The 13633-nt window shown below is 29.5% G+C and overlaps 2 protein-coding genes across 4 annotated transcripts; one reads left to right on the forward strand and one right to left on the reverse strand.

The window, feature by feature from the left end:
• Positions 1-49: 49 nt before the first annotated feature.
• LOC112680626 (putative uncharacterized protein DDB_G0271606) lies at positions 50-7315 on the forward strand. Its single transcript, XM_025550784.1, has 4 exons — positions 50-417; positions 480-1364; positions 6862-7054; positions 7140-7315. The coding sequence occupies exons 1-4, from the start codon at positions 325-327 to the stop codon at positions 7268-7270; spliced, it is 1302 nt and encodes a 433-aa protein (XP_025406569.1). The 5' UTR covers positions 50-324; the 3' UTR covers positions 7271-7315.
• Positions 7316-9786: 2471 nt separating this feature from the next.
• On the reverse strand, positions 9787-12035 carry LOC112680617 (uncharacterized protein C6orf136 homolog). Of its 3 annotated transcripts, XM_025550778.1 has the most exons (7): positions 11702-12035; positions 11525-11634; positions 11329-11467; positions 11154-11242; positions 10867-11091; positions 10167-10236; positions 9787-10100 (listed from the first exon to the last, which is right to left on the reverse strand). In XM_025550778.1, exons 1-7 carry the CDS (start codon positions 11837-11839, stop codon positions 9924-9926), a joined length of 948 nt encoding a protein of 315 aa, XP_025406563.1. In that variant the 5' UTR covers positions 11840-12035; the 3' UTR covers positions 9787-9923. The 3 variants fall into 3 exon arrangements, with proteins under 3 accessions (XP_025406563.1, XP_025406560.1, XP_025406561.1); XM_025550775.1 differs by having other exon boundaries at positions 11329-11634; positions 11702-12033; XM_025550776.1 differs by having other exon boundaries at positions 11329-11613; positions 11702-12032.
• Positions 12036-13633: the final 1598 nt, after the last annotated feature.

A 13633-nucleotide genomic window follows, 5' to 3' on the forward strand; every position in this document is an offset into this window, starting at 1 on the left:
TGTAGTTACTTGTTTGTAAATTGATAAATAATCATCTGAATCCAAAGAAAATAATATGATTTAATTCAGCGCAACAAGATGACAATGAGGATACAAAAAAGTCGATTTTGATAAGAACATTAGTTACTGTGTTTTAGTTTTGTTCAGCCGAGCAGGTTACACTCATTCACCTAAAAGAGTCGACTCTTTAAATTAATTCACGAATTGCCGATCTCAACTAAAAATTAATTTATTCAATTTTCGAAACATCAGATTTCAAATTTCGTATTAGAACGACGATCGCCCGGTGGAGCTTATGACCAGTTAACCCCAACTTTGTTGATCATGAATAATGACGACGTAATGATGAGTCCGAATGTCGATGGTAACGTGAACGTAACGCCTATGGAAACTGAAGATGGAATCGTTCGACTAGTAGTAAGTGTCGATCGACCAATAGCATCAAGATTCATTATTTAATATTATTCCTTCTATTTCAGCCCCAAACCACCACTGACTTGGCAGTTGCCTCAACGACGATGGGTACTATCATTAATACGCCTGCCTCTTCTGTCGCGCCCCTCATTAACCAGTCCATACCAACATTATCAGCTTTAAATCTTCCATCAGCACCTACATCCAGACCTCTTAGTAATGTACATGTACCAATCAGCAATTCGTCTGTACAGACAATTGCTCCCCTTAACGGTACACCAGTGTCTGCAGTTGTACCTCATAACAACACGACAATACAAACTATTACTCCACATAACGTTTCTTCAGTTTCAACAATTACTGCACTCAATAATCAATCAGTAGTAACAACCACCCAACAAAATATTGTTATACAGCAACAACAACTCCAACAACTTCAACAGCTGCAACAGCAACAGAAACATCTACAGCAGCAGCAACTGTTACAACAGCAGCAGAAAATACAACAGCTACCTTTAATACAACACATGCATCAACAGCAACAGCAAATACAACAGCAACAACAAATTCAGCAGCAGCAACAACCTTTACAGCAGCTAATACAACAACCTTTGCAGCAGCAATTACAGCAACAACAACAAAAACAACCACAACTACTTCAACAACTTCAGCAGCATCAACCCCAACAGCAGCAACAACAGCAACCACAACAACAGCAACCCCAACAACTGCAACAAACACAACAGCAGCAAACACAACAGCAACAAACACAACAGCAACAAACACAACAGCAACAGACACAACAGCAACAGACACAACAGCAACAGACACAACAGCAATCTCAGCAACTACAACAGGAACATCAATCACAACAGCAGCCAACACAATCTCAACAACAGCAAAATACACATAATATGACCATTAAAAATAACATTGGAGACAATGCAGCAGTGAGTTTTTTTTTAATTATTATTTCATTAATCTGTAGCAGCATAATAAATATTATTATAGTATTATAATAATATGTTATTATAAATTTCCTGCAATTTCTTAGTTAACTATGAAAATTACTAACAACTTTTTATAAGAGCACCTAATTTTTACATTAATTAAAGTAAGATCTAGTGTAGCTTTGGCAATTTTGACACTGTGGTTTAATGCTTTTTATGGGTTTTTCTACTTTGATATATGTGTGTAGAAGAGAGGTTATGGAAAAATGATTACTGCTACTTCCATTTGAAATTGATATCAACTAAGAAAAGAGGTAGTAAGGTTTTTGTTTGTCGAAGCTTAACATTGATGACTTTTCTATTGGTATGGCCTATTTGTCTATTGGTGATGAATAGACTACAGATCTTAAAGCAATAAAAAACTAAAAAAAAAAAACAATAACGTTGTTTAAATGTTTCAAAAAGTATTAAAAATTTGTAAATGCCTATAAGGTGTTACAACGAAAACTAAACTGTAATTCTGAGTAGATAATTTCCAAAGCTAGATCATATTTTTGTGCTTATTGTTGTTTCAAGACAAATTAATCTACTATATACCTACTATACAGTTCGAAGGTCATTGTACGTCATCGTACGACGGCGCCTATGGTTTATTGCAATTGTGTAATTGTATAATTTTTATGTAATGGTTAATGTTTTATGGTAAAAATTTCAATGTTAAGTGCAACTATTGGAAACAATTTTGATTTAAAATACAGATATAATAGAACGTTAGAATATGTGGATACTATAGAACTGCTAAGTAACTATTAGAAGTAGTACTATTTTTGTAAGAAATTACATATTTTTGATTGTTTTTTATTGTATGATAAGGATATATCTGTAGTTTTGAATTATGTTGAGCATAGAAAAAAATCTTGTCTGAAATTGTTGTTCAAGAATATATTTACGTACAACCTGTATACCTTATAATGCTTGTCAAGAGTAATTAAAGGCAAAGGCAATTCCACATCATTATTAATATCTGACTCCCTACTTAACTCATAGGCATTTCTTTATTATTTACTATGGTTATTTATGAACATATCGACTGTTAGAAGGCTATTTGACGTAAGCGACCAATTTTTCGAAATTCACTTTTTGTCATGTACGCATAAGGGACATAACGACGCATAGATAGCGCTGACTCAGGTACCGATAACATCAAATAAAATTTATTTTATCTATGTTTAAATGTTCTTCGTAAGCGACAAAAATTGTTAATGTTCATTGCAAAATTTTAAATACCTAGATCGTATGCAACACTAAATTGATGTTAGCGACTTTTGAAAAAATGTTAAATGTCGTATACGACATCATTGTTGCTTACGACATTTTACACGTTTTCCCGCGTATTTATTTGATAACGCTATTGGTGATTACGACTAGAATGGAGTTTTGAATTCTTGATAACGTTTTTCTTAATAACATCGTTGTTTAGGTTGTTTAGTATTAAATGTTATTACTAGGCTTAGGGACTTATGGCTCTTAAAAATACACAAATATGCTTCTAAAATCATTAAAATAAGCATTTATATGCATTAAAAAAAAAAAAAAAAAAAATGACCAGATAGTACACAAAATAAAACGTGTTCATCGGATTTAAATATATTTTTAAACTCTGAAACAAAACTTTGTAGTCGGCTACTCGTAAACTGTTGTACTTTCGGCATAACACAATGTTACAAATTATCGCATACGACGTTTTACGTATGTTTCAACGTTGTGGTTGAGAGACGCAATAAAAACGACGAATAATTGACTGAACTGAAACACTAAACAAATAATCTATTATTCTATATCGACTATTATTATCATTATTTGATAATTTGTCAAAATATGCAAAATAAACATAATGTTAAAATAAGCATTCTCCTGCAAAATCTATCGAACATGCAAAAATATCCTAATTTAAATTTTAGATCTGATATCATGGCACAGAGAAACGAATTTATTTCGCACTCTGATATATTTAACAATTAAAAAAAAAATGTATGCAAATGCTAGAAGTCCCTAAGCCTAGTTATTACAAATAAATAACCATAGTTCATTGTCAAAGAAATTATAATAATTATTCTTTTGGCATAATTCTAGTTTAGCAACCTATCGATTTTTTTTAATTTTTTTTTATCCAAAATGTGTTTTATGGTGTTTTATATGTAAAAAAAAAAAGAAGCCCGGACAAACTTCATTTTGAAATTATTGATGAAAAACTTCAAAAGCTAAATTTTTTTCATAACGCGCATTTTTTTTTTTTTTTAAATACTCGGAATTGAATATTTAATTTTAATTTTCACATATTTCCATTTTTATTGTCCCTGTTACCTACTTGAGGTGGTTTTGCATAGCAAGTCGAGGGATATTTTCAATTTGCGAAGCAAAGCGACGGTACCGAAGAGCGTAGCGACGAATGCCGAAACACTCGTATAATTTCATTGGCCATTGCCGATACCACACGCATCGTTTGCAAAAAAAATTTATTTCATTTTCACTGTTAGACAATTTTTAGTGCATTATTCTTTATAAATACTTCGTATGTAGGTGGACCGGGGTCAAATGTTGAAATTGACGAATCAAAATTCGGAAGACGAAAATATTATAATGGACATCATTTCAAGTTTTTCATCAATAACTTCAAGATAAAGTTTATCCGGGCTTCTTTTTTTTACATACTTATAAAACAGCATAAAACACACATTTTGGAGAAAAAAAATTAAAAAAATCGATAGGTTGCTGGTAGAAGTTTTACCCTGATGATAGCAATAACCACTCAGGGGGAACTCAACATTGTTTTGAAATGAAAAAGTAAATATAAATCATAGAAAAAGACAACTTGAATTTTAAGTGGACTGTATAATTGAATTATGAAAGAAATAATAATAATAATATATAAATATAAATTAATCAAATGTGTGGCCCACACGGCGCACACGAAATAATAAATAATTTTCCAGTGATGGCTAGGCCCGTCGGCCTTTAAACACAAATTAAACAAATATGGTCAATTAATACTAACTTGTGACTATGTTGAAATGGCTGATTCTATCCACGCGACCGCACCAACCCTGTGATTAGACAATTGCCTATGACGGCACACCGCTATGTATAAATGAAAATAAATCACAGAATTGGTACGTGCGACCACTCAAGCACAGTCACCAACGAAACAACTGCAATGGTTCACAACCCTGGACAATGACACAATTAATGAAAACCACGTTATTCACAAAACGAAAATGACACTACTCAAAAAACGTGGTTTGAATGAAAATGGCTGCGGGCGTACGAAAACTTGAAACGAAATGAAATTTGATGATCACACCACGAAGACACAAAAACGAGAGGAAGATGGGGCCGACGACATTCACCACGAAAGCTAAGACCGCCGGACACCACAAAATGAAGATAAATGTCTCAGTGCCACCACACTAAACCAAAAAACACGAGATCTTATGAAACTTTGTGGCACTGAGAACATGACTTTTACTTTTACAAAAACATAACCGAAAAACTTTTGAAAACGTGGAAATAACGACACTTTCATGCGATGATAACAGCGGGATTGCGTACCCGGCCGGTTGCTCACGGAGGCTTATCACCACCGCCGACGAGGGCTCCGGATACGCAACGCATCGCACGAAAATGATAACATAAAATGACAAACAAATGAATTGATACAACATAAACAGTTGCTTAACTAGAATCGTTTTTACTATTTTAATAACTACTGAACATGTTTGAATGTTTTATGTGTTATTTTAATTAAATCATGACATCCTTAAGTCCAGAAATGAAATTAATCGCCATTGCTACCAAGCAATGCAATAATGACGTTGTAAGTAGTGTTAACTCTAAATTATCTTATTCAAAGTGTTGTACTTATAAAAATTTTGAAAATGTATGTTTGAAAAATGTTTTGTTTAGTCAAATTATGAAGGATAAGAGTTTAGATAAATGTAATACAGATTTTAAAAATGATACTGTTGTGGTAGAATTATGTTTTCATGTAATAAATATCATGTTATAGTTTTTATTTTTATTAAAAAAAAAGTATTTCCACTTATTAAATTAAGTATTATCTTGATACAACAATTATTTGTTTAGTATTGTTTAAAAATATTGTTACATGAAGTAATAATTTTGTTATGAGCTATTTATTAACAATTAAAAAAGTGAATTCTACTCACATTAGAACTCGGCGTTCAATTTTTGTATATAGACGAGGCCTAATTAGATAGTAGATAGGCATGCATATGGTTGACTCGGTGGGGATCAGTGGCGTTCTCAGGAATTTTCAATGGGGGGCTCTAAAAATTTACTAGAATACAAAAGTGGGAAGCTCTGCCCCCCCCCCACACCCTCCATAGTCATAATAATTACAAATTTTGTACTGTTTAAAAAAACCACATTATCACTAATTGTCACCAAAATGTTAAATTAATAGTGCAGTCGTGTCATAGAACATGTTTTATGGTCGTGCTCCAATCCAACTTGATAACTGTGATACTGGTAACTAATGACGTATAAACCACTAAATTATAATCAATAAAATCAATAATCAATTATTATTTAACTATTGGAATAATTATAAAAAAATACGGCCAGTGGGAGGGGTTCAAACCCCATGAACCCCCCACGGTGAGTACACTACTGGTGGGGATGACACACTTGTGTAGGCTGATCATTATCCGGCAAAAGTTGGTCTATGCTGAGATTCTTGCTTAATGTGAATAGAGTATGGTTATTTAATTTCAAAAATTTAATAGTTAAATAAGCACCTTTTTGTTTTTTTAATGTTTTTAAAATAGGTCATAAGTGACGAAACTTAAGTTAAAATTTAAAAAAAAAAAGAATTTTTTTATATTATTATTATACACGAATAAATAATTGGTATAATTAAAAAAAAAAACGGTAGTTTAAGAATATAGAACAATGTGATATTCCTCAAATTGTTTTTAGGCTCTCCTGAACAATTTGGTTTATGGCGCTCACGTCAAATAGCCTTCTAACAGCCGATATAATCATTATATTATTTCAATCATTTTTGGATTTTTGGTAATGTATAGGGCCCGGAAGTTCATGCATTTGCATGTTTTTATTGGGTGCATCAAAAAGCTGCTGGGTGAGCTACAAATTTGTGATTTGTGAATTACGTGATTTTAAGCAGATATTTGCATGTTTATTTTGATAGTTTTTAGTGCATGAACTTCCAGGCCCTAGTAATGTATATTGAATAATTTGAGTTATAAGCCAAAATTAAATTGTTTAGCTCTGTTATTGCTTTACTTGATTCAATTTTTTTTTTTTTTTTGTTATGTGAAACAAAAAAAAAATATAATTGTTCAGAATTTTAATTAAAACTATGCGGTTTTTTCTATAAACCAAAATTAAGTCCCCTATAAAAGATAATTAAAATTTGATCTGCGAAAAAAAATTAGATGTATTTTCATTTTTCTAGTTATTAACAAAAGTACGATTACGTGAACTTGTCAAAGAAGTAGATCCTAATGAACAACTCGAAGAGGATGTAGAAGAACTTATGATGCAGATATCTGATGAGTTTGTTGATGATTTGGTAAGATCAGCATGCGTATTCGCCAAACATAGGAAATCAACTATTGTTGAAGTTAAAGATGTCCAACTATACTTAGGTAACTAAAAAAATTATTATTAAACTGTTTTAAAATTATCTGATTTCTTAATGAAACATCTAATCGTATTACTTTTTTTTTTCAGAACGGTATTTAAATATGTGGATACCTGGTTTTGGCACAGACGAATTAAGGCCTTATAAAAAGGCACCAATCACTGAAGCCCATAAACAACGTACAGCTCTTATCAAGAAAGTTTCTAGTAAAAAATATTAATTTTATTTGTAACTTATTATGACACATAAACACCTTTATTGAAAATTCCTTTTTTATTATACAAACAACCATAAAATAATGTTTTTTGCAATATTAAAATATTGAATTAATTTAAAACTTTAAAAGACTAAACGAATAATAGACAAATATTTTTTCACCATTAAAAAGTTCATAAACTTTAGTATTTTTAATTGATTCTTTGATATTCATATTGTATATATAAATTTATACTCATTCTAACTTTGGTTTTTCCTAAATTAAAAAAGTATTTAACAAATTGTACATTTATTTAATTTTCATTTAACAAGTTGATAAAATATATTGTATGTTAGAAATAATTGTTAAGGCCTACAATTTAGATGTAAATGATATTTAATTTTTTAAATTTTAGACAGTTACTCTAATAAAAATGTATTTGTTTCAGTGGCATACCTAATTATACTCTAAATTTAAATAAATAGGTTTACATTAATTTTTTTTTTTCGTCATTACAATATATTATATATTTTTATTTTTCATCATAATTAGCATTGAAATTAAATTAATTTCACTGGTTTTGTTGCCATGAAAACCATTTCAAACATTAATTTGACTAAACACCTATTTTTCAATCATACATTCATTCATGTGTCTTAAAGTCATTATCGTATATTCTAATAATTAATTAAAAAATAAATAAATAATTTTAATGATTTTGAATGGCTTTTTTAAGTCTATTAAGAATTTATTGCATTTTTTTACGTCCTAAATTAATTTTATACGGTTTTTATTAAAGCATCAATATCTTGACTATAAGCAGGGTTAAAGACAGTTTCTTTGTGTGACACATTTTTTCAATTTTTTCTTTAGATTAATATATGTTATGATTGGTTTATTATATTAAATATTACCTATTAAGGATATATTTTAGATTTCTTTTGCTTTAAATACAAATTCAGTTTTATTATTTTTATAACAATGCTGGACATTTTATTCCACTGAAAATTTTTAAATTTTATTGTAGAAATTTAAATATTATCTAATATATTATTAAGTCCTAATTAATTTATTTTGTTATTGGTTGTATTCTGATTAAAATGAGGAATGTATTGGTTTTATCATGGTGTAGGAATTTTATTTTATTTTAATTTTTTTATATTTTTTTACAATTTCAACCTGAATGACTTCTCTGATCTTTACAATCTTGAGAGGTTTCTGTTAGATAATGGTATATAGTTGGCACTTACACTCAAATTATTTACTAAGTACAGATATTAAAATTTTTGATTAACTGGTCCATCCATCCTTTTTTACTATTCATTTGTATTTATATTAGTTATAGCTTAAAATAATTTTTTTTTTTTCAAAAATATTGAGACAAAAAATATCCATTTTGTGAGAGAAAAAAAATATAATAATAATAAATACATTTGTATTTAGTAACATGAAGTTGCCATATAATTTAAATTTTAGAAAAAATTACTCAAATAAGTTACAATAAATTAATATTGAATATTCAAGTTAAGACATGAACAGTTTAAGTATTTATCTTTCGCCTTTTCCGATTAGTCCATGGGTAAAGGTTTATATTAACCTACAATTCTGTTGGTAAATTATTTTATTAAAGTGTGTTTTAAAAAAATAGTTATATTTTTATATCTACTATACAGACACCTCCCCTTATTTAAATAATCTTTTAGGGCAAAAATTATAGTTATTTTGAAATTGCAAACTACGTTAGCTTTCAGCCTATTTGTGTTCGACACTTTTAAATATGAATATACATACATAGATATTTTTGCCCATTATAAAATCACATATTTTCTGTCAGATATATAATTTGACTACAAAACAGGAAGTTAATCTAATATTTACCATCAAATTTTTGTTGATGGTGCATGAAGCCTGGCAATATAATTTTGTTTAAAATCATCAAATCGCTTTTTCCTAAATGACAATCATGGTTTGCATCAAAAAACATTTTTAAAAATATGATTCGCATAATTTATTTTTAAACTCAAATTTTCATTATCACAAAAACATTGATAATATAGAACAGAATTTAATATTTAGACTAAGACTTGAAAGACCATCAAAATTTAAAAATATTTGGCTGTCTTTAGAATAAAAGTGTAATATGTTATACTGTTTGTTATTTATACACTACAAATAATTTATCATTAAAGTAAACAATTATCTATTAAAAAATATTTTTTTATTTTATTTAATAAAATGGTTTTATTTTATTTTTACGTCAAAACTCTTATTTTCAATACTAGCACAGTTTACATACATCATTTGTATTACTAGTATGAATTTAACAAGAACGCCAATATAAAAATTAACCAAAACAATAAGCCAAGATGATCTAGTGAAAATTAATCATGTTTGATTTTTCATCAACAACTGTGCAAATGCTTATATTAAGTAGCATTTTGTATTTTGTAAACAATTCAATGGTTACTTAATAACATTAACAGTGTTTTGATTAACTTAGCTACTTAACTAATATACATTCAACAAACATTTTTAATAAATAAACAAATAATATAGACATATAATTGGTGACATAAATAAGTTACACTTATTACTGTTATCAAACAATAAATTGAATATAACATACAATTAATGGATAAACAGGATACTAAGATTCTTTCATCTGTTGTAACTAATACTAAAACACATCTTCAAGGGATATAATAATCATTTTCAGTAATGTGTTAGCCTGTTCAGAGTCTAGTGTCATAAAGCAGTCAAAATTATTCATCTGGGGTGATAGTTCTAAAAACAGGGCTAATTTTGTGGCTAGTGGGTTCTTTTCTTCGATAACTGGATCATTATCAGGTTGCATCTAAAACAATAAGAGAAGATTGGTTTTTAAAATTAAATTTTCGTAAAAATGTCTAGCAAAACTTACTTTATCAGCAGTAAGTTTGTGAATCTTACCATCCGATCCCAAATAAAATATTGAAAATCCATCATGCCACCTTAACAATATAGCATAAATTAGAAATTAAAAAATAATAATTATTAAATTATTATTAGCTTACGAAATTATATACTAAAAATGTATAAATGCAATAATCAAATACATTTTGGTGATTCTATTGTTCAACATATCAATGGTGACAAGACAAATAGGACTGAGCGATATTAGGGTCTAAGCAACAAAATGTATATGGCTGGATAGTGGAATACAAGCTCTATTATGTTATTATGTTTTTATTATATAGTTAAAAATCTTACTATTTTCTGATATTTATATAAAGAGATTTAATTTTAAAACTTTGGGTATATACGACACTTCTGTCAGGGCGACGATTATAAATAAGAAGTCTAAACAACATTGTTGGGGGTTATTATTACTCAAATTATAATCTAAACCTATGGAAAATAACTAGGTCTTCAATATAACATCAGTATTAGAAAAAAAATCTTTTATCAAAAACTTGTAAAACAAGTAAAAAAAAGTTATGGCCATTTGAAAATAAAACCAATAAAAAATGTTTTTGCCTTTCCTGAAAACCTTGAAAATTTCACTTAGTCCCTTTTGCCTAATCACCATCAATATATTTTATACAATTTTGAAAATTAGAATTAAATATAAGTTTACGTACGATTCAACATTTTCTTTAATAACTTGTTCCAAGTTGAACAAACTGAATTTCCAAAACTTAAAGAATACTTTCATCCCTGATATACCTTTGATTCTCCAACGGATTTTAATCGTTCCATCTTCTGGATGTTTAGTTATTTTTAGTATATCAAACTTAACGAAAGCATATTTTAAATGGCCCATCAAACGTAATATAGATATCATAGACATGAAGTATTCCACTCCCCTAAAATGCCGTTTTATACAGTTGAAACAGAAAAATTAGATTTTTATTTTTTTATGACTTACACACTCTTTGTTCCTCTGATATTGTTCTCAAATACTAGTCTAGGATGGTACAGACTATAATCCAAACTTTTTTTAAACATCAAAGGTAGCTATAATAAGAAAGAACATATATTTCTTTTAATACATAAATAAGCAATAAAAGTTTCAACAAAAATAATGCTATTGACAAACTAACATCCTCTCCCAATCTAGTATATACATGATTTAGTTGATCTGCATTTGGCAGCCCCTTTTCAACTAATTCGTCAGGTTTCCTAGAACCACTAGACTTTGTGAGTATACTGTTTGAGCGAGTCAGAGGAATACGATTATTGCTGTAATAAGTGTGTTTGTCATGTCTGTTGAACCGTTCAACTGCGGCTGTTACGTACTGTTTATTGTGGACAGAATATCCAATGGAGAACAACGACTGTGAAGGACGGAACATGCTGTCGATATTTGGTTTGTACATAATTTCGACCTGAAAACGAGTGAGGTACGACTAATGATGATTATAGAACCAAATCACCTTTGAAGAGGTAGGTCGCCGAAGTCACGATGGCGATTACCTGCTGTGATTTGGTCGGGTGCTGTTGAACGGTGTCCGAGATCAGAGAGCCGCTGTACGCCGTTTTGACCGTCGTGCCCATCAGATAGTGATGGCCGTTTCCAATTTTCGTGCAAATCTTGCGCACTGCGTTAGCCATTATATTTCTCTGAGGGAGAAATGGAAAAAGAAAAGACAGGGTAAATGTGACACGCCGACGATGGAGTTCACTGTACGGCGATCGGGAAGTTCTAACAGATCTAACCGGCGTACATCGGAAGCCGAACGACGGACCCGGCAGCAGCGCGCGCGAAAGACAACGTGAAAATGAATTCCCGTCCGAGTGATAATAATATTGACTGGCACTAGCGGTGTGATAACTCGTATCGTTGGGCACCAGCAGTGTCAACGTGACGGATCGAAGAAAAATTTCTCAAAAAAAAAAAATAGATAACTTGGATAAATGATATACAACACAAACACATTATTGAGTACTATACTTTTTAAATAACTTTTAATATAGAGAGGACCAATGACGTGTACAAGGTGGGATGTGGAGGTCAGATCCTCCCTAGGCCTTTTTTTAATTGTTATAAAATTATGTGCTTAGAGTGAGGGTGTTAGAAACGTAAAAAAAAAAAATAATGATTTGTATGCAAATCATCCCCCCATTTAAAGTTACGTATACACCACTGAAAAGGACCATTAATAGCCGGCAATATAATATTTAAAAAAAAATGTATAAAATAAAATATAATTTATATTATATGTGTAAATTATTATATATTGTTAATCGATTACGAATACGATTAAAAATGTACTTTGAGATAAAATAGTCGAAATTAGAAATTAAACAATACTACATTTCCTCTAAGCGTCTAAGCCGGAACATATGGACGTCCCGAAAACATTTTTCGAAACACCGGGACACGAAGTCCAAAACCGGTGACAATCCCGGTTTTCCGGGACGTATGGCAACCGTAACTCCAGTAATAACTACTGTAGATCAGAATATTTGAAAAATAATTAAATATTTAATGTATGCATAGACCTTATTACTAGTATAAGGTCTATGAACGTATGTAACTAACTATTAACTACCAACTATAGTAACCAGCATATTTAATTTTAATGTTTCAGCAGCGTATATATGAGTGTGAACAGATCCCCTATACATTTTCTGTTGATTTATTCAATCCAGCGCCTCACTGTAATATTATATATTTTTTTAATATTAATTTTGACATTTTATATTTTTTATTTTTACAAAATATACCTAAAATACTTCTTTTGCTGCTATACACCGCTATAAAATATCAGTTATTTTAGTTATAAAAATATACTTATAATGTTCAATATAATCAATATTACTATAAACTTAGAGCTTCACCACTATATGTATCTGGTTATTTTCAATGTATTTAGATATTTTTACTATTAATTACTTTTTAAATTAAATTGCAGTTTATTAATGTGTTTTAGGATATCAGTTATTTTAGTTATCCTAAAACACATGTAACACATGCACACTAATAAACTGCGATTTAATTTCAAAAGTAATTAATAGTAAAAATATCTAAATACATTGAAAATAACCAGATACATATAGTGGTGAAGCTCTAAGTTTATAGTAATATTAATTATATTGAAAAGTATATATTGTTATGATTATATTGATAAGGCGTCGGGTAGGAATTTTGATAGTTTCAATGGCGGATTGTCTAATGGTGTATAAAAACACCGAACTATAATGCGGTACCACTTAAATAAAAAAATTAAATAAAACTAACATGCATTTTAATATTCTTTCATAACCGAAAAACCTGCAAAAATTAATATATAGTTTACGCTATTATTTTAACACTTTAATCACTTAATTTAATAAATACTTAATAATAATTTAATAATTACTGAAATGCAGCAAAAATAATTTATAAATGTTACAAAAAGTAAT

Source organism: Sipha flava, unplaced genomic scaffold (genome assembly GCF_003268045.1).
Source record: "Sipha flava isolate LNK unplaced genomic scaffold, YSA_version1 178_pilon_pilon, whole genome shotgun sequence".
Taxonomy (NCBI): Eukaryota; Metazoa; Arthropoda; class Insecta; order Hemiptera; family Aphididae; genus Sipha; species Sipha flava.